This window comes from Fulvia fulva, chromosome 8, assembly GCF_020509005.1.
Source record: "Fulvia fulva chromosome 8, complete sequence".
Lineage (NCBI taxonomy): Eukaryota > Fungi > Ascomycota > Dothideomycetes > Mycosphaerellales > Mycosphaerellaceae > Fulvia > Fulvia fulva.
This window is the reverse complement of record NC_063019.1, coordinates 2772293-2790553: the sequence shown is the minus strand read 5'-3', so window position 1 is coordinate 2790553 and position 18261 is coordinate 2772293. Positions and strand designations below refer to the sequence as shown.

General features: G+C 53.6%; 8 protein-coding genes across 8 annotated transcripts; 4 read left to right on the top strand and 4 right to left on the bottom strand.

Annotated features, from left to right (window-relative positions):
* Nucleotides 1-376: 376 nt before the first annotated feature.
* On the bottom strand, nucleotides 377-1334 carry CLAFUR5_11321 (Isoepoxydon dehydrogenase patN; the record flags this gene model as incomplete). The annotated part of the gene is made up of 4 exons (XM_047910469.1): nucleotides 377-619; nucleotides 683-907; nucleotides 976-1238; nucleotides 1295-1334. 4 exons carry the CDS (start codon nucleotides 1332-1334, stop codon nucleotides 377-379), a joined length of 771 nt encoding a protein of 256 aa, XP_047765411.1.
* A 593-nt stretch (nucleotides 1335-1927) lies between these two features.
* CLAFUR5_11320 (uncharacterized protein) lies at nucleotides 1928-2716 on the bottom strand (the record flags this gene model as incomplete). Its single annotated transcript, XM_047910468.1, has 1 exon — nucleotides 1928-2716. The coding sequence occupies one exon, from the start codon at nucleotides 2714-2716 to the stop codon at nucleotides 1928-1930; it is 789 nt and encodes a 262-aa protein (XP_047765412.1).
* A 716-nt stretch (nucleotides 2717-3432) lies between these two features.
* On the top strand, nucleotides 3433-5586 carry CLAFUR5_11319 (TNF receptor-associated factor 5; the record flags this gene model as incomplete). Its single annotated transcript, XM_047910467.1, has 3 exons — nucleotides 3433-3813; nucleotides 3980-4585; nucleotides 4747-5586. 3 exons carry the CDS (start codon nucleotides 3433-3435, stop codon nucleotides 5584-5586), a joined length of 1827 nt encoding a protein of 608 aa, XP_047765000.1.
* A 443-nt stretch (nucleotides 5587-6029) lies between these two features.
* Nucleotides 6030-9284, top strand: CLAFUR5_11318 (Non-canonical non-ribosomal peptide synthetase FUB8; the record flags this gene model as incomplete). The annotated part of the gene is made up of 4 exons (XM_047910466.1): nucleotides 6030-6434; nucleotides 6626-6990; nucleotides 7190-8130; nucleotides 8311-9284. The coding sequence occupies 4 exons, from the start codon at nucleotides 6030-6032 to the stop codon at nucleotides 9282-9284; spliced, it is 2685 nt and encodes an 894-aa protein (XP_047764999.1).
* A 914-nt stretch (nucleotides 9285-10198) lies between these two features.
* On the bottom strand, nucleotides 10199-11345 carry CLAFUR5_11317 (uncharacterized protein; the record flags this gene model as incomplete). Its single annotated transcript, XM_047910465.1, has 5 exons — nucleotides 10199-10389; nucleotides 10441-10648; nucleotides 10697-10959; nucleotides 11021-11117; nucleotides 11172-11345. 5 exons carry the CDS (start codon nucleotides 11343-11345, stop codon nucleotides 10199-10201), a joined length of 933 nt encoding a protein of 310 aa, XP_047764998.1.
* Nucleotides 11346-14018: 2673 nt separating this feature from the next.
* CLAFUR5_11316 (Alkaline ceramidase) lies at nucleotides 14019-15148 on the top strand (the record flags this gene model as incomplete). The annotated part of the gene is made up of 4 exons (XM_047910464.1): nucleotides 14019-14092; nucleotides 14173-14185; nucleotides 14233-14707; nucleotides 14820-15148. 4 exons carry the CDS (start codon nucleotides 14019-14021, stop codon nucleotides 15146-15148), a joined length of 891 nt encoding a protein of 296 aa, XP_047764997.1.
* Nucleotides 15149-15257: 109 nt separating this feature from the next.
* On the bottom strand, nucleotides 15258-16111 carry CLAFUR5_11315 (2-dehydro-3-deoxy-D-gluconate 5-dehydrogenase; the record flags this gene model as incomplete). The annotated part of the gene is made up of 2 exons (XM_047910463.1): nucleotides 15258-15459; nucleotides 15513-16111. The coding sequence occupies 2 exons, from the start codon at nucleotides 16109-16111 to the stop codon at nucleotides 15258-15260; spliced, it is 801 nt and encodes a 266-aa protein (XP_047764996.1).
* Nucleotides 16112-16830: 719 nt separating this feature from the next.
* CLAFUR5_11314 (uncharacterized protein) lies at nucleotides 16831-18103 on the top strand (the record flags this gene model as incomplete). Its single annotated transcript, XM_047910462.1, has 2 exons — nucleotides 16831-16902; nucleotides 16958-18103. The coding sequence occupies 2 exons, from the start codon at nucleotides 16831-16833 to the stop codon at nucleotides 18101-18103; spliced, it is 1218 nt and encodes a 405-aa protein (XP_047764995.1).
* Between the last annotated feature and the right edge of the window lie 158 nt (nucleotides 18104-18261).

The window sequence follows — 18261 nt, the reverse complement described above, 5'->3', positions numbered from 1 at the left end:
GCCCGACGTTTATTGAACAACCTGGCGAGTTGTTCTTCAGCTAGGCCTACCAGCACCAATAGCACGCCCTACGACGCATCTCAGGCATCCAGTGCGTAGCGTGAATCGACCTCCGCAGCAGCCGCTCTGCAGCTCCCCACTTCAGCCCCAACACCCGGTACCGTCGAGTAGGGCCAAGCGAACGCACGGCGCGCGCAAACACATTGCTGTGATGCTCGCAACGATGACCGCTGTGTGATCCACTCTAGGTGTCTGGTTTTCGAGTGGCTCGTCACAGCAGTCCCCGAACTCTGGCAAGTATGGACAGCTTGGACATTGACTGCCTGCCACCATATGTACATGAACAGCTTCAAGATACTGAACTATCCCAAGTCCTCTAAAACTGCACACCGGTACACAGCGCCCCATCAACAAGCACATTCGAACCACTCATGAAACTCGCCTTCGAACTCGCCACAAACACCACCGTATCCGCAATCTCCTCCGGCTTCCCCATCCTCCCCATCGGGTTCAAGCTCATCTGACTCTTAAACAAATCCGGCATATTCCGCTCAACATTACCCCAGACACCGTCTTCGATGTAGATGTTGCCCGGACTGACGGAGTTGGCTCGTACGCCCTACAAACAAAAGAAGTCAGCACCTTGCACACGTATGTCTATCCGGGTGCGAGGACGGCTTACCTTTGGCGCCAAGGTATGTGCCAGTTGAGCAATATAGTGCGTCAACGCCGCCTTCATGGCACCATAAGCTCCCGGCGCAGCCATGTCTACATCCCGACCGGAAACGGAGTTGATACTGATGATATTCCCCTTCGTCTTCTCCAAATGCGGCAGAGCTTGCTGGATCAAATGATACGTCCCCATCATATCCGTCGCATACGCGTTATTCCAGAACTCCAGAGTATCCTACACCAAACCAATCAGCCCAACCTAGACGTTGAACATCACCTTCATTGACACAAACATGACCATACCTGCCCAATACTCAACGCACTAACATTCGCCACCACAACATCAATCCTACTACTCTCCTTCGCCACGCCCTCGACCCAGGACATGATCTGGTTCTGGCTGGAGACGTCGACGACGGAGCCGATGGCTTTGGCGTCCGGGAAGGCTTTGGCGTATTTCTCCCCGGCGGCTTCGACGTCTGCTTTTGTCCGGGAGCAGAAGTGGACTGTTGCGCCTTCGCGGAGGAAGGATTGGACTATGGAGCGGCCTATGCCCTTTGTGCCGCCTGGGATGGGTTGGATTAGCAGTGGGTTAAGGTAGAGTTGATGGATGGGAAGATACCTGTGACGAGCACGACTTTCTTGTCGAGGCCGAGATACATTTTCTCTACTGGCTTTGGTGTTTGGTGTGGAATGGTAATTCGTAATAGAAGTTTGGATGTGTGCTGGTGGTTCCTATATGTTGGACTTCAGTTCTCGCCTTCTCAGTGGAATTGATATGCGGCAATGTCGGCCGTAAGGATGCGCTTGAGAGAGATACGATAGCTTTTGGTTCTGGTATGGTGGAGTCGATATGACGTAGAGGATATGGAGAGCTCTGCAGGTGCTTAAGCCGACCGTTGGTGTTGTGCTATTCTGTTTATGTGTTGTGGCAGTCGTGTAGTGCTGCATCTTGTGGGACTGTGAGCGTCGCTGCGTCGGATGCCATGGGGCTGTCTCTGCATTTCCCAGGCATACCACCCGAGCGACTGCATGCATCCTGTCCTCATTACCGTAGCCGTAGAACGCCGCTATTCCTCCTGTGTGTCACGCGTGAAGGCAGTAGCTGGAGACTGTAGGCGACTGAGCGCGATGTTTTCAAGTCCGTGAGGCTGAGTGTGCCCTCATGCATGCATGATCTATACCTGTACAAGTCGCTCAATATGCCATTCCACGCTCTTCATCACATCATGATCCATTACCCCCCGCTCAATTCCTACTTCAACACAATAATCAACAACAGCAATATAACAATCAAAGTCGTAATCGTAATCCAATTCCAATTATCCTTCGCCTTCCGACTAATATGTCCCAACCTCTTCTGCGCTCCGCCCAGCGTATTACTATGCCTATCCACGCCCCTCTCCACATCATCCAGCAGCGCATTCTGATCATCAATCTCCATACCCATCTGCTCACCGAGCACTCGCTGCCTCCCTATGCTCTGTCCTAGTGTTTCCAGCTGCTCGTCCTGTTCGCGCAGAACTTGCGTGTGGTAGGCATGGATCTGGACATTATCGAGATTACTCTGATCCGGCGCTTCCGGCTCGTCGCGATATCGTTGCTGATCTTGGCATAGGGCGGCGCGGTTTGCGGAGTCGTCGTCGTCTTCGTCGTTGGGGTTGTCGCGGAAGCGGACGGTTTTGTTGCGTGGGGATTTGGTGGGGTGGGAACGTGCGTGCGCGAAGTCTTGTTCTGGGGCGGGGTCGTTGGGGTGTGTTGTCGAGACTGAGGGAGGCGTTGTGCCGTGGAATTGCGCGTAGAGTTCGGCATATTGTTTCCGTATTCGCGACAGTTCTGAGGTGGAATGGTTGGCTGTGCCAAGGTCGTCCTGTTGTGCTGCGAGTCTGTCGATGCCGGCTTGCAGTTGGGTGAGAGATGGTGTTATTGAGGCGTCTTGTTTGGTTGGTTGGAGGTTGAGGGATATGGCGCGTTGTCGTTCGAGCAGTGAGAGTTTGAGGTGGTCGGCAAGCAGGAAGAGCTGGTTGGGTGTTGTCGCCGACATGGTGGTTGTTTGTGCGTCGCAAGATGGAGTCGTGGCCCTGGCTCCCGATACTAGTTCTATTGCGGAGATGTGATCTGGGTGGCTTGCTGTATGCCCCAGCATTGTCTTTCTATACTGAATCGGCTGTCAGCTGTCATCCATGTCGCTGTCGATCCGCAGACGGTCGGAACAACGGATGGCGCACGTGCTCTCTTCCGAAACCAGGCGTTCCGTCTGTGGCGTAACTGGCGTACTGCACGAGCAAGACGTATGCCACTTTCATTTACTACATGTCGGGTGTTTCACAGCCTCATCACATGCTTCACATCGCTGGAAGGACGACATACCCTGGTCTCTAGAATCTGCCCCTGGGATCTGGCTATAGAATACGGATTCTGGCGCTGGAACGTCTGGCTCCCTGCAACTAGAACTAGCCGAGAGGGACCGATTCAATTCGAGACGCGAACGCTTCGAGGTCGGTGAGCCTCCACGGCCTCTCAACACACCCTGAACCCAGCCCGCATGAGTTGTAAGGGTCGCATCTCAAACATAGCCTCCTTCTCTGCGGTGCTGCGTGGGCCACGCACGCTATAACATCTCGTTTTCTCTCGGAGACTTCAGTTGCTCCTTCTACGCTTCGTCCCCGGCTCTGTATCTTGAGCGAATCTGGATCCACCGACCGCGTCTTTGCAGAAGCGAGTACCGGGCAATTGCAGCAGACCACACGGCTCGTCAACATGTCACGCTCTCCATCCAACTTCTTTCGGAGTAATCGCAACAGCGCTTCGAACCCTTCGCCCTGGTCACTGCACCGGAGAGGGAGCTCGACAAACGATGTCCTGGCCGTCAATCCATATGAAACCGAACGAAGCGCGTCGGTCCAGCGCAGCCACTCCAGCACACGCCAGGCCGATGGCACAGCTTCCGGCACTACAACATTGACTCGTGGAATGGAGCGACTCGAAAAGCGCAGGACGATGGAAGAGCGCAATTTCTTACAGGCCAAGGCACGATCACAGAACCTCAACCCACCGGTCGATTTGCGAATGCTGGACTATGTCACCGAATATGATGACAATTTGATGTGCCCTATATGTCGCTGCCCTTTCGTGGATCCGGTCAGTAATTCACATGCAGTCGTGGCGGAGCTAGCAGCGTCTCGAAGCTGCTTAGTCGTTTTGCACACACGACAGTCCGCTCGACAGCTACAGCTGAGAAAGTCTCTTAGCTTCGCCACGACAGTATAGCCCTTGCCTTTGGTCTTATACTGACCGCAATCTTTAGGTTGTTCTTAATGAATGTGATCATTGCTTCTGCCGAGACTGCATACGCCAAACCTGGACAACAAACACCAACTACAACCCACTAGGCCCACGAGGTGACTGCCCTACCTGCCGCACTCCAGCAAAGCTCGGACCTCGATCATCCACTAGCAAGATCCTCGGTAACATCCTGGACGATCTGCTTGTGAAATGTCCCAAGGCCGACCATGGTTGCAAATCGCAGGTCAAGCGCGGGGAAGTGCAAGACCACATGTCGATATACTGTGGCTACGCCATGGTCGAGTGTCCGACTGAGCAGTGTGAATTGCCTGTCCAACGGCAGTATGCTAAGCAAGGATGCCTTCACTATGGCGTGAGCTGCCTGGCCTGCCGGGAGGATATGCTGAGGTGCCACCTCGAAACACATTGGCGAAGCAAATGTGTCGATCGGCAGATACGATGCGACCAATGCAAGGCCAAGATCTTCTTTAAGGAGCTGACCGAGCATAATACACGGCTGTGTCCTGCTATCAGCATACCCTGTCCCGGCGCCTCTCTAGGATGTAACACTCGCAGCAAAAGACGAGAAGCCGAATTTCATGCGAAGAGCTGCACGTTGGCAAAGTTGGTACGTTTCTAAAGTGTACCAGACACTAGCCAGTGGCTTGGGCTATAGTGGAGCGTGCGAGACATATGTGCTGCACGACGCGCTTTCTCCACCACTTACACTACAGTCTGAGGCCACTGACACGTGCTTCTCGAGTCTAGCTGACACTTTTCTGTTTGTAGGCGCCTGTTTTGTCTGCACAGCAGCAGAGGCTTGATGACCAAGAAGCTGCTCAGAGGCAGATGAATCGTAAGCTTGAGGTCTTGGAAGGTGGATTTGGACGAATGCACAGTATTCTATACCCGAGAGCCGACGATCCAGATCAGAACAGCGCGATACCCAGCCAGATTCCGCTCATCGAAAATCACGGCCTACACGACACTGCTCTACCTGCAGATGGCGAAAGTCCACCTGTAATTGATCCCGCAGAACTGGGCCTAGACGCCAACGGCAATGCTCTACCATCTCCGGTCGAGCAACGTAGAAGGTTTTCTGAAGCTACGAGGCCACCATTTAACAGAGCACTACCTGCCATTCCTGGTCCACGTTCTGGCAACCTACCGGAGCCCTTCAGCCCGGACTTTGACCTTGCTTCGCCATTTCCGCCTCCAGCCACAAATGGAGGGCCATACGCATCGCCCTTGCACCACATGCTATCCATGCACGAGTCACTTCGTGACGAAATGTCAAGACTGAACACGGCTCTGCAGGAGCTCGATGGGCGACATTCTATGCAGATTCTGAATGAAAACATGCGGACACGTGAGGAGATCACTTATATGGGCGCCCAGGTCGCGGGGCTAAGTCGGCAAGTGCACTGGCTGACCTCTACACAACTGCAAAGGCAAAGTCAGGGCTCGACGCCTGGCGCTGCTGGACCTAGTGATGTTGCAACTGCTGGCTCTAGCGTTGAAGCTGCTATCAACAACGCTGTCAGAGGCGCGGCAAGGATCGTTAATGCAGGAAGAGAAGGCATGCCTATGAGGCGCAATACGAGTGAAGAAGGTAGGACCAAATTGTAGCCGCGTCGATGGGCGCGCAGCTCTCGACCAAATGCAACAGGTCCAAGCTGCCAGGAGCACTCTACGCAGGTTCTAGTTGCTATTGCTCTCGGAGTGAGGCGGTCACATCGTCTGTCAACAATCCTTCATGTCGAGCGTTCAAGCGTTGGGGTTCCGAAACCTAGGAACATGCGGGCTGGTAGCAACATACGATTATTTCACCATGGTCTCAGATACAACTGCCTTCAAGGCGATGTCCGGGGATCGACTTACTATTTGTAACAACAACTGTACGCTAACCGTTCTAAGGCAGCGGAACACATGCAGGCCGATCTGTATTGCCCTGCATAGGCTTGCAGTAGCCTCTTGAGCTCCGTCACAGCTACCAGCCACTCTTCACGGACCGTATACGACCTCAACTTTGGATTACTGACCTGCTTCGTCAAGGCATATACGACTTCAAGATGCCACCGACACTCCGGAAGCGCAAAGCTGAGCAACAGCCCGCCACGACTGCTATCCGAAGACCCAAGCCATCGGCGAAGGGGATTGACGACCATCCACGAGGCAAGAGGCTTCTTCCGACAGTGATAGATCAACTTGCAAAGGCCGCACCAGATACCGTATTCGCCTCAATACCCAGGACAAGTGACCCCAACGATGGCTTCGAAGATGTCACGTACGCGCGACTCGCCAATGCCGTCAATAGAACGGCTCAATGGCTTCAAAACAGCACCGAGTTGCCATCACAGTCTCGAACCACGGTAGCATACCTCGGAACCTCGGATATTCGCTACATCGCACTGATCCTGGCCGCGCAGAAGCTGGGATGTGTGATGTTCCTCCCCTCCCCTCATAATCCGGCCGAAGTGAGTAAACGCTAGGGAGTCCATGCAGTCGTGGCGGAGCCTGCAGTGTCTCAAAGCTGCTTAGTCGTCTTATCTACGCGACATCGCGCACGATAGCAGAGCCTTATAGGGTGATGCTGAGCTATGGCCCTGCCACGACTGCATAGCCCTCGCCGTCGTCGACACGATGTACTGACTCCCTCATGTCTTAGGTGCAGAAGGACCTTCTCCATGCTACTCACACTCAGCTCCTGCTGTGCTCGGAAGAGTCTGCCACGCAAGCGAGAGATCTAGTGAAGCCCAGCGGAGTACAGTTAGCTGTTGTGCCTACGCTGGCGGAGCTCTTCGATGCTTCGCCTGTGGAACACGTGCTATACAAGAAAACGCACCAGCAGGAGAAGAACCGGCCTTTTGTGGTTCTGCACACCTCGGGCACGACAGGTACGCCCAAGCCTGTGGTCTTGCCGCATGCGTACTATGCGTACGAGGATTTAAGTCAGGGGGAGGAGTATGCTGGCTGTATTACGAGTGTACCGTTCACGGCTGGAGTTCGATGCCTTACTACAGCGCCAATGTGGTGAGTAACCCTCAGCGAGTACACACAGTGGCAGTGCAGCTAGCAGTGTCTCAAAGCTGCTTGGCCGTCTTGTGGACACGACAAAATGCACGGCAGCAGACCCAAGGATGGCTGTGCTGAGCGAGACTACTAGCTCTGCTGCGACTGTACGATTCCGTTCCTCTTCTCGACACGATGGGCTGACACCGTGACGTTTTAGGCATGCGGGTGGCATGTTCTTCAGCTTGCTAAAGCCGATTCTGAACCAGATTGTAACGGTATTGCCACCGACGGGACTGCCGATAACGGCCGAGCTGGTGGACACGTGCTTGAACTTGCTCGACAAGATTGACATCCTCCAAGCTGCTCCATCCTTGCTGGCTGATATGAGCGCCGATGCTCGCTATGAGCTTACGTTGGAAAATCTCACGTACATTGTCATGGGTAGCGGACCGATGGCAAAGGACGCCGGCGACAGACTGCTGGGTATCAACGCCGAAACGTTGCATTTCTTTGGCGCCACGAGAACAGATCTACTCCCTCTGCTACCACTCAAGGACCCCGTGGATTGGCAATACCATCGCTTTCACCCACTAAGTGGTGCAACTTTCCGCAAGATCAGTAAAGGTATGCATGAGCTGGTGGTCGAGAAGGTCCCAAACGCAGTACAACCCTACTTTGACAGCAACCCGAAGGCCAAGGAGTACTCGACCAAAGATGTCTTCTCCCCTCATCCTAAAGAGCCAGACTTGTGGAAGTTTGACTGCAGATTGGACGATATTCTCACCTTCTCCACTGGCGAGAAAATTAATCCTACCGCTTTTGAAGCAGCGGTTCGAAGCCCTGGCTGCTTCGTCCTCGTAGTCGGACAGGGCAGGACGCGGCCTGCATTACTCGTTTGGATGGTAAAGAACCCAGTCTCCGGGTTACTCGACACCATGTGGCCAAGGATTGAAGCAGCGAATGCGCTCCTGCCGACATATGGACGCATCGACAGGGACATGGTGACTCTCGTCGGGTTTCCGGACGTCACGCCCAAAGGTACCATCAACCGTCGGAAGACGGAGCTCAAGTGGTCCAATATGGTGAACGATCTGTACGCTGCGAAGGCGCTTTTCACTCTCGACGATGACATTGCAAGCGGCGTAGACGCATGGAGAGGTGCAGGAGTTCATTCAGGCTTTGCATACTGATGTTGTCAGCGTGGAAGTTGCAGCTGACGCCGATGTCTTCGCGAAGGGACCGATGGACTCGATGAAGGCCGCGCAGATGGTGAGGTCGATCAATAAAGGGTTGGCTGCGTCTGCGGATCCGGATGTAAAGGCCGTTGCGGTGACGGAGTTTGCACAACGACATCGAGACTAATCGGAAAAAGCCTCGGCAGCATGATCATGCGCACTCTGGTCCCGGGGTCTGAGCATCATCATCATCATCATCATCATCACCTGTCTTTGCTAGAGCGACATGTTCACAAGCTGCCGAAGTCTAGTAAACAGGCTCGGAAGGTGGACGCTGCGTTGCATACCTTCGACTCTGTGCTACTTACAGGTTCGACTGGTACGCTCGGCTCGCATCTGCTACACAAGTTGTTGCGCGATGACAAGTCAAAACGAGTCGACTGCCTCAACAGGGCCGCCACAGCATCCGAACAATTCCTCGCGTCTTTTCCAAACGACAAGGACCTGCTCGAGAAAGCCCACTTCCACCACACGACCAACCTTGATGCACCTCATCTCGGTCTGGACAGTACGGCGCACAATCATCTAGTCACCTCTACGTCCACAATCATCCACAACGCCTGGCCAGTCCACTTCCACCTAACCCTCCAATCGCACGAGGACCACGATTACAAACATGCTGACAGCGACTGCATGGAGACTCTCGACGCCCATATTGGTGGCCTTGCGTCTCTGATCGCCTTCGCAGCCATCGATTCCAAGCACCCTCAACTCGTCTCCATCTCCAGCATGTCCGCAGTGATCTGCTGCTCCTTCGATCTCTCTCCTGGGAGTGTGGCCTATCAGCTCTCTGAGCCACGCCCTTACCACGAGACCAACGCCGGCATCATCCTAGCCTGCAAGCAGACCCATGCCGAAGCCCTTACTCTCTACTACAGCCGTTCGATCTCCCTCTGCGGCAGTACAGAGGATCTGTGGCTAAGGGTTATCATGACGAAAGTTGCTCCTGCCCATGCAAGCCTGATCAAGGAGATCCGTGTATGGGACTCAAAGACCGTGAATTTTCCGCTATCACAATGCCACTATCGAGCTACAGCACGGATGTACTTAGTGCGCAAGTCGAAGAAGTCGGGGTGACTCAAGCCAGGAGTGGCGAAACTGTACGTTGGAGAGGGATTGGCCCTTGAGGAGGAGCTTGAGCGTGGGGATCGTGAGAGCATGAAGTACGACACTGACCAAGAGCTGTGGGAGAACATACAGGAGCCGCAGGACTGTCCGTGCAATGTGTGTCGGAGACATGGTCCTCGTGCCAGTCGTGCATGAAGAGAACTGGCTCTGTAGTCGGATGGAAGCTGGTGGGGAGGAGTCAGCCAGCCCACGGACACGCTACTTCTAGAATGCTACAACATGTTCACCATGAAGAGGTATGATTAGGCACCAGTACTCTATCCCAAGCCGTCAAGTCATATCACATATTCAAAACTAGTTGTTGTCGTTCCATCACTGCTCAACCCATGCGTGATCGCTAGTCAGATCGTCCATGTCGTCCTGCTTCCTCAGTGCATCATACTTGGTGCTCCGAGTCTAACTCAGTGAGTGCATGTAGACCGAGGGCATGCAGCACGGTAACATCACCCCGATCCGGCTCAATAGAGCTGAGAAAAGCCAGACCCAACGTGCTCTGATCCGGGGGCTGACCCAAGACCACGCAATGCTTGTTTGCTCTTGGCTGACTCGCTGATACCACGTCAGGGCATATCCTGATCACAGGGGTTGTGGTTGGAGAGCGTGGCAGAATGTCAGTCCGCTTCATCCACCCAGGTTCCCAGAACTCAGTATCCGCATCCTCACACTTGACCAGAATCGGCAGTGTCTGGTGATGCCATCTTACGCCTCGCATCTACGTGGTACATAGTGCTCCAGGATCTTCGGCCAGTACCCGGGGGCATCATTCAGTGGCCTGAGTGAGGAGGACGGCGCAGTGAGCATGTGCATTGCCTAATGGCATGGCGTGCGTGGTACCGAGCGGCACCTTTGCTGTTAAGTTCGGATCAAAGCACATCTTTCAGATCAAACTCTCGCGGCGAGTCCGGTGCGGTGCCTCTCGATCCCGAACTTCCGGGTGATGCTTCGGTTGTAGACTTGTCGAAGCCAATGCCTAGAGCTTGCGGACTGCCATGTTCGCCTTCTCCCGTGTGATCTGGTACAGTGATCCAGTGGAGCACTGCTGCTGCGATGATTGCTTCATTGTCGTTAGTTCGGTAACTAAAGACGTGCAAACGCCCGAACATACCATCGACTTTGCATGTCAAACAGCAGAGCCACGCAGGCTCGCCATTGAACAGCGTTAACGACACTTTCACCGCCAATGTTGACAACATGGTGATGGCAGTGCCGATGAAAGTCTTAAGCACCACTTTGCGGAGTGGAATCAGCAATCCGCCAGCACCGCCGAAGTGAACCATAATGAGTGGTACGAGGAATCGAATCGTCAGGTAAAGCTATTGTTGTGTCAGTGTACGTCGCTTATAAGGCATAATTGCGCTCACGTAGGATACGACTTCGACCACCAACAGAGGCACAAGCGCGAACATTTGTATGCCGATGATGCAGACGTCGTGCTCATTGTTGTACGCGATTCGGTTCTTGGTGCAGAATCCAGCCACTGCTGTGTATGGGCAGAAGATGAGGACACAGCTAAGAACGTACTCGGGTGTCTTCCATCTTGGATTGACCGGCCACGAGATGATGTATGCTCTTTCGATGAGAAACAGAAAGCCCGCTCCCTTCGTCACAACATAGAGTGTCAGACCTATCCGTATTCGTCAGGGCAGAACTCTTGCGTACAAAGCATAGCGTGTGGAGTATAGTACAGATGACAAGGGTCGAATCGCAGACGCCTTTGTTCACCGTCTTGAGGTGGACGAGGATGGTGAGGATGTAGATGAAGAGGAAGGTGAATAGATACGACTGGTAATGCCGCAGTCAGCATCATGTCCATTCATATGTGTTCGTATGACATACCAGTAGCAACGTGACAGATGCCACAGTGAAGTGTTTCGTTCTCGCATTCTGGAGCCGCTGGTAGAAGAACACCGTGATAATCGGGAGGCCAGTAAGCGCGAGCAGGATGCTGACAATGTCACCTGGAAGTAGGAAGCCCTTCTTCAAGATTGTGTCGTCGCTAACGACTGCCATACTGAGAATGTTTGTACGCGGAACAGCCAGATAATGAGCACATGAGTGAAGTCCATCGTTTTGCAGAAACAAGACAGTCCGGATCTTATCGTTCTGCAATTAAGCTTCCACCAAAGCATGGCAAGGTGTACTGGGTGTAAGTCCGGCTATATGTCACTTCCTCCCAGGAACTTCTACAAGGTGATGAGCTAAGCCGAGTTAGTTCCGGCGGTTGTAAAGGTCTTGGTACCAGCGATCATCTGTAATTCTTGCCTTGTGATACCATGTGCTCCATGCGAGGATACGAGAATGGCACAGTCGTCCGATGGCCATGCTTATCGAACGGTACAATTCCAGTACATCCTTCGTAAGGCCTCGTACCTCATATTGAAAAGGGAGCACTTGCCTTGATGTGTTGCATGTCCTGGGCGACGATAGATGATGTGATATGTCGATGACAGCCTAGCTGGTCGTTGTCGAGGATGTGTACAAGTCATGCTGCGCGGAGAAGTCAGCGTTCGTATGTTGCCCATAGAGATGCCGTCCATTCATCTATCTTACATCCACAACCTGTGGACACGCTGTGGCTAGATGGGCGAATATTCATCCACTGTGGCCACAGCCTCGCACGGACTATTGATGCCTGGATGCCTAACGACGGTACCCAATACGCTCTTACCTACCCTGTAGTAGGCGCTAGTGGCCGTGGCCACACTATGGACACCAGTGGGCGAAGTCGTGGCCACTGCGATATAATTCATCCACGGTGGCCACGGCATCTCTAGTTGCCCAGGATAGCAGCATCCTTTCTCGGCATATTTCCCGAATCATCAGACAGTTCAGGAAATTTAGAGCGCGTGATAGGCTGATTCGCAATCAACAACATGGGCAACAGCCCGCTGGAAGGAGGCATGTACAGCTTACAAGTCTTTGTGTACCGCAAGGTGCCCGCAATGCGGTGCGATGGACGTACAGAAACACCCATGTAGTGGCTGCACCGCCGATCACTGAGATCGAACAGACAGATCCGACCAACCGAGACACGGCTACTGAAGGTGGCCCATGTTGTTCCTCTGCTCGTGGAAGCTCGATGCCTGAGGTATCTTCATGCCGTGGCTCCAAGGGTTGCCGATGAAAGAAGTGACCGCCGATACTAGAACTTGAGTGACTTTCAATCATCACGATAGCAATATCACGGTGCGGCAACTTGTTCGTAAAGCAGTAGCATCCGAATGTGCGCATCGCTTCAACAAATTTCACCGGGTCGAAGGTGTTCGAAGAGCCTACGTAGGTCACAGTCGCTCTTCCGCTGGAAGCGGCGGCCATCCCTTTCGTCGGACGCCCTCATTCCATAACAATAGGCTCGTTGGATCAGAGAGTGACATACCGCAGATACCTGAACACGACGGGTATCGCAGCAGACGCTGGATCTGTGCAGGGTCGGCGGTGTTGCTCGGCTGATGAAAGGATATCCGCCGAGTGCATGCTGTCCACGGGCAAGGATAACATTCGCAGGTCGCATCGTCGGTGAGAACCACCTCGCTGTCCTGTGATCGAGCACTAGCATCGTGTTCTGCCGGACCATGACCATGGCTGCTGGTAGCGATGCCCGCGGACCAGTGGGTTGCAGACCTTGGAAAGCGACAGAATCATGATCCATCATCCTTTGGTAGGTTGGTTCGGAGCAACAATGCTGGTGCTGAAGGGTCGACTCATATGGGCTTCTACCTGGTGGCTATCCACTCGGTCCACCATAGCTCGACTCTAGAATCAGCTGAGCGACGTGGAATACCTTATACCGCATCTTGACACGTCGGGGGGATATTCCATTGGCCCAATTCCAGTGGAGTACTAGGATCGCGGCCATTCGATGCGCTGCTCTCGACGCAAAGAGGTACGACTACGCCAACGGAAGAAGCCTCCGGCGCGTCAAGACTCTGTTCGCCGGGAGTGTGTTGTCCCAATCAGTAATGTATCGCGAGATTCATCACTCATATTCGAATCCTCGTTCTCCTGCGGTCGCTGCTCAAACTGCATTTTGAGAGGCGCAATCGTTGGTCTTTGAAGATACAATCTTACTGGCGGAAAACGATTTCCTGTTGGCGGATTCTTTGGCATTGCGAAGGCCTGGGTCCACCTCATATCGTACCGCTCGTCCTTACTAGCAACCGGACAAGTCGTTCCGGGCTCTGACGCGGTAGTGCTCAGATATGCTATCGTCGATATGATGTTGAACAATCAGAAGACTGTCGTGGCGAAAGAAGATGTGGTTTTCAGTTGTTCAGCCGCCCTCGGGCCGATGCAGTCGGCGGCTGCAGGAACGACTGCAATCAGCAGTCACACATCGCAAGACCACGCATCACACATCACGCACCTCGACCACGAGGCAGGCTCCCGTGCTCCGATGAGATGAGGTTGGGTCTCAAATGACAGCACATCGACCTTTAGGCTTCTACTGGCCAACAAAAACCAAGGCACGCCGCACGACAAGCAGAACCCACTCTTCCCAGCGACGTCACCAATCGGCTGCTCCGGGAAGCAAGTTTCGTATTGGCACGAGTCTGAGGCCACCGAGGCTCCAGCGACAGCATCTTTTGCGTCTCTTTCCGCCACTCAGAAGCCCTCCGATGACATGGAAGCGTCTTGTTCTGCTACAACGACACAGAAGAGCCGCGTGCCGCAAGGCGTGCAAGGATGCAGATCCAGCAAGCTGTAGCTCCCAGGCACGGGTTCTGGGATACCATTCCTCTTCGGGAAAGTGCCGTGAAGTGAGTGCAACGGCTACCGGTATTGCCAAGTTACATGTACTCAAGCAGACTGGAGCTTAGCTGACTGACGTGCCAAATAGCTTCTGTGAAGAGGTACAAGCGATTACCGTGTTGAGTGACGATGGTGCTGATACAGTCAGGACTATGCCATCACATACTACATTGCCGAGTTCTTCAACACGCTGACCAGCCTTGCCTACATCGCCTACGGCATTCATGGCATCCGTCGGTACAAGAGGCAAGGCCTGAGCCTCTTCGCCGAGCCAAATCTATCATACTGGGCACTGATCGGAGTCGGCATATTTTCTGGAGGCTATCACACCACATTGAAGTACTACACCCAGATGAGCGATGAGTTATCAATGCACCTGGCTATTGGCACGTTGCTCCACCAGGTCTATACATTCAACGAGCCGCCCAAAATTCAGCGTCGCAACACGGCCATAATCGTCGGTGTGTTGGTGCCGTTCGTGATATACCACTGCGTCACGGATGAGTTCCTGCTGCATGTAATCTTGTTCTTCATCATGTCGTGGATGGTCGCCTTCAGGATCCGGAAGCTGATTCGAGAGACGGTCAAGGACGAAGGGCACCGGCGCCAGCTGCGGAGGCTAGGTAAGTACTCAAAGTGCGAGAGATATCCACTGCCCGGCGCGCCTCTATGCTATCGAGTCGTGGCTGAGCCACGGCCACGTTTGTCGGAGTCTTGCTAACGCTGTCTGTCCAGTCGGCTTCGCCTCGTGGACGTCGATGAGTGCCTACGGCATCTGGAACATCGATGTTCATTTCTGCCCAGCAGTACATGGACTGAAGCAGCAAGTCGGTATGCCATGGGCCGTACTGCTGGAACTCCATGGGTACTGGCACATCATGACCGCGATTGGGGCATATACCTTCATGGCTATCGTCGAGTTTCTGATCAGCCCGGAGCACCTCGATAACCATGGGCTCGGTTTTGCTTGGCCGGCGAAGACAGTATTGCGCGACATCAGCCACAACGCTGCAAACGGTCATGCTAATGGGCATGTCAACGGTGGCATCCGGAAGGAGGATTAGCTTGAGAGCATTGTGCATGTGATTGGAGGTGGGCATATACTGCTAGATTGATAGAGCTAATTGCTGGCAGGTGTCAGCAGCAACACCAGATATCCAGAGTCGAGAGGACTTACCCGAGCCAACCGCCATCTACCACGATCGAAGTTCCGCTGACATAGTCACTTGCTGAACTGGCCAGGAAAATGACTGCACCAGCAAGATCGACCGGCTCACCCCATCTCTTCGCCGGTGTCCGCATCATCACATAATCGTTGAACTCTTTGTACTTCGGGTCCGTCATATACTGCTCCGTCAAGGGTGTATGGAAGTACCTGCACGACCTCATCAGTATCAAATGGAAATCACTAAAATTGCCGGACCTCACCCAGGATTAATGCAATTCACATTGATCCCCTTGCTCGCCCACTCATTACTGAACGCCTTCGTCACCTGCAACACTCCACCCTTAGACGCCGCATAAGGCGTAATGTTCTTTCCGCCAATGAACGAGATGATGCTCGCAATATTGATGATCTTCCCGCCCCTCCCATCTTTCAACAAAGGCTTCGCAAACTCCTGACAGCTTATAAGCGTGGCTTTCAAATTAATATCCAAGACCGCCTCGATCTCCTCATCTGTGAAGTTCTCGGCGTCGGCGCGTCGCTGGATTCCAGCACAATTCAACAAGATATCGCCCTGGACTCCATCATCCCAAAGTTTCTGGTATGTGGCACGAAGGTCCTTTGGATCGCGGACGTCACAATGGTACTGTTTGAGGGTGCGGCCAGTGGAGCTTACTGCCTGGGCCGTGATTTCTGAGCCTGGGTCGTTGGCCAACTCGATTGAGACTATGTCGGCGCCTGCTGAGGCTAGAGCTGTGGTCATGGCTCGTCCGAGACCTCCTGATGCGCCTGTGACAATGGCGGTCTTGCCGGAGAGGGAGAAGAGGCGAGAGACGTCAACGATCGGGGCTGTGTTGGCCATTTTGAGGATCGGGAATGTGGTCAGGAATCTTGAGATCGAGATGGATGTTAGTGTAGTGATGAGAGCTGTATCTCAAACTGAATTGCTCAAACACCAGAGCTCGTCCTCGTGGAAGACATGAACGCGGGGTATGTGAGGAGGAGCTCGGTCGGAGAGGCGGCTTGTGTCAATGGTCACGGCTTGCATGTGACTGTTGACTATTACTGCAAATGCTGTATGTCTTTCGACTTGACATAGTACACCTTTGGGACTGCACAGCTCCTGGAAATGCCTTTCGTCGAGAGGCAATGCCCGGGAGGAGCGTAGCTTGTCCATCGCGACACGCAAGCTGGTCACCTGTTAGCGAGACAACATCGTTGTTTTGATGATGTCCATATCGACTTGGCGAGTATGATATGCCATGATGCAACGCCGACAATTGCAAGGTGATGTTGTTGAAGGAGAACTTTTGCGTCATGCTGTAGGGATGTCTTGGTATAGCTTCGGCTGGTCCCGGCGTGCCTGCATGTTGCTCGGTTGCTCTTTCCACAAGCTCCACCGTCATCATGTGCACGTCACAGGCTGGCATTGGTACAGCTTCTTCAAAAGGTAGGTCTCGGGTGAAGGCTTCTCATCGATACCAATTTCCTCGAATTCTTTCCCTACACTTCCAGATTCTCCACGAAACAAACCAAAACGGGTCACAGTACACTCCCACCAGCACAACAACCAGTCTCATAATGTTTGCACCAAGGACAGCTGTCCGCGCATCGCGTGCAGTACGCGTTAATGCTCCAGCTCTTCGACAGAACGTGAGTTCCACCAACCATGAAGCGCTAGACCTTCGCTGATCACCTTGTCATCCAGATCCGCTGCTATGCAGACTCAGCAAGCAGCAGCACTGGCGGCGCAGCATCTTCCGGGTTCGCCAGCGGAGCAGCAGGTGGTGCCGCCGCCTCGTTAGTCGTCGCACTCGCATTCTACAACTTCACCGGCGTCGGCAAGGCAGCAAAAACCGCGAACCAGCTCAAGGGCTACGTCGACAGTACAGCAGAGTCGCTCAAGGTCCAATTCAAGGAGAACACACCCGAGCCAAACGAGGCTATCGATGCATTGAAGTCGACAGCCTACAAATACGCAAGCTTCGTTCCAGGTGGTCGAGAGTACGTCGACAAAGTCTTCAAAGATGTTGAGATCATCCGCCAGAAGCACGGAGATGAGGTAGACAACATTGTCAAGGACGCCTACTCCGAGTTGCGAAGCGCCAGCAAGAACGGCATCAACCTCGAGACTGCATCGCAGATGTGGTTCGTCATCACAACCTACCTCTCGAAGCTCGCTTCGCTCTCCGTCGATGCCGGCCAGGACATCCTCAACAACCACCCGCAGCTCAAGGAGCAGCTCGGGGGTTCCTTCGACCAGCTCAAGCAATTCAGCGATAGCCTCGGTCCAGAGGCCAAGGAGAAGGTCCAACAGACGTACAAGGAGATCCAGGATGTTATTTCGGAAGGCTTCTCATTCAACACCGTCGACCGCATCCGCAAGCTTGCGCAAGAGAAGGTAGAAGAGCTGAAGAAGCTTGCAGACAAGGCGTGGGAACAGGGCTACGAGCAAGTCAAGCCACAACTTGAGAAGAACCCACAGCTCAAGAAGTTCGTCGAGGAGAACAAGGACACCCTGAAGAGCGGCAATGTCACTGAAGCTGTTGACAAGGTCCGCCAAGCAGTGAGCTCAGGCGACATGGGTAACCTGCAGGAGTACGTCGAGAAGGCCAAGTCCAAGGCCGATTCGTTCACATCAAGCAGCATCAGTGGCTGGTTGAACGTGATCCCTGGCGGCTCAGCTATCCTGCCGCAATTGCAGAAGCTCAGACAGATCGCCGAGTCGAGAGGACCAGAGGCCGAGAAGCTCGCCAAGGAGACCATGAACGACATCAAGGGTGTGCTCGAGAAGAGGTCCGATCAGATAGCAGAGTTGGCCAAGAAGGCAGAGCAGGAGGCGAAGAAGAACTAGACTGTCAGTGTGGCAGGATGACTTGTATGATACCAGTACCGCATTCCCCAGGCGTCGCGAGCGAGCATTCGAGACTCGGAGCATTAGCGAACATGAGATATGCCCATGAAGGCAATTGTATAACGAACATCGATGTTTTCACAGTCTTAATTTCTCTT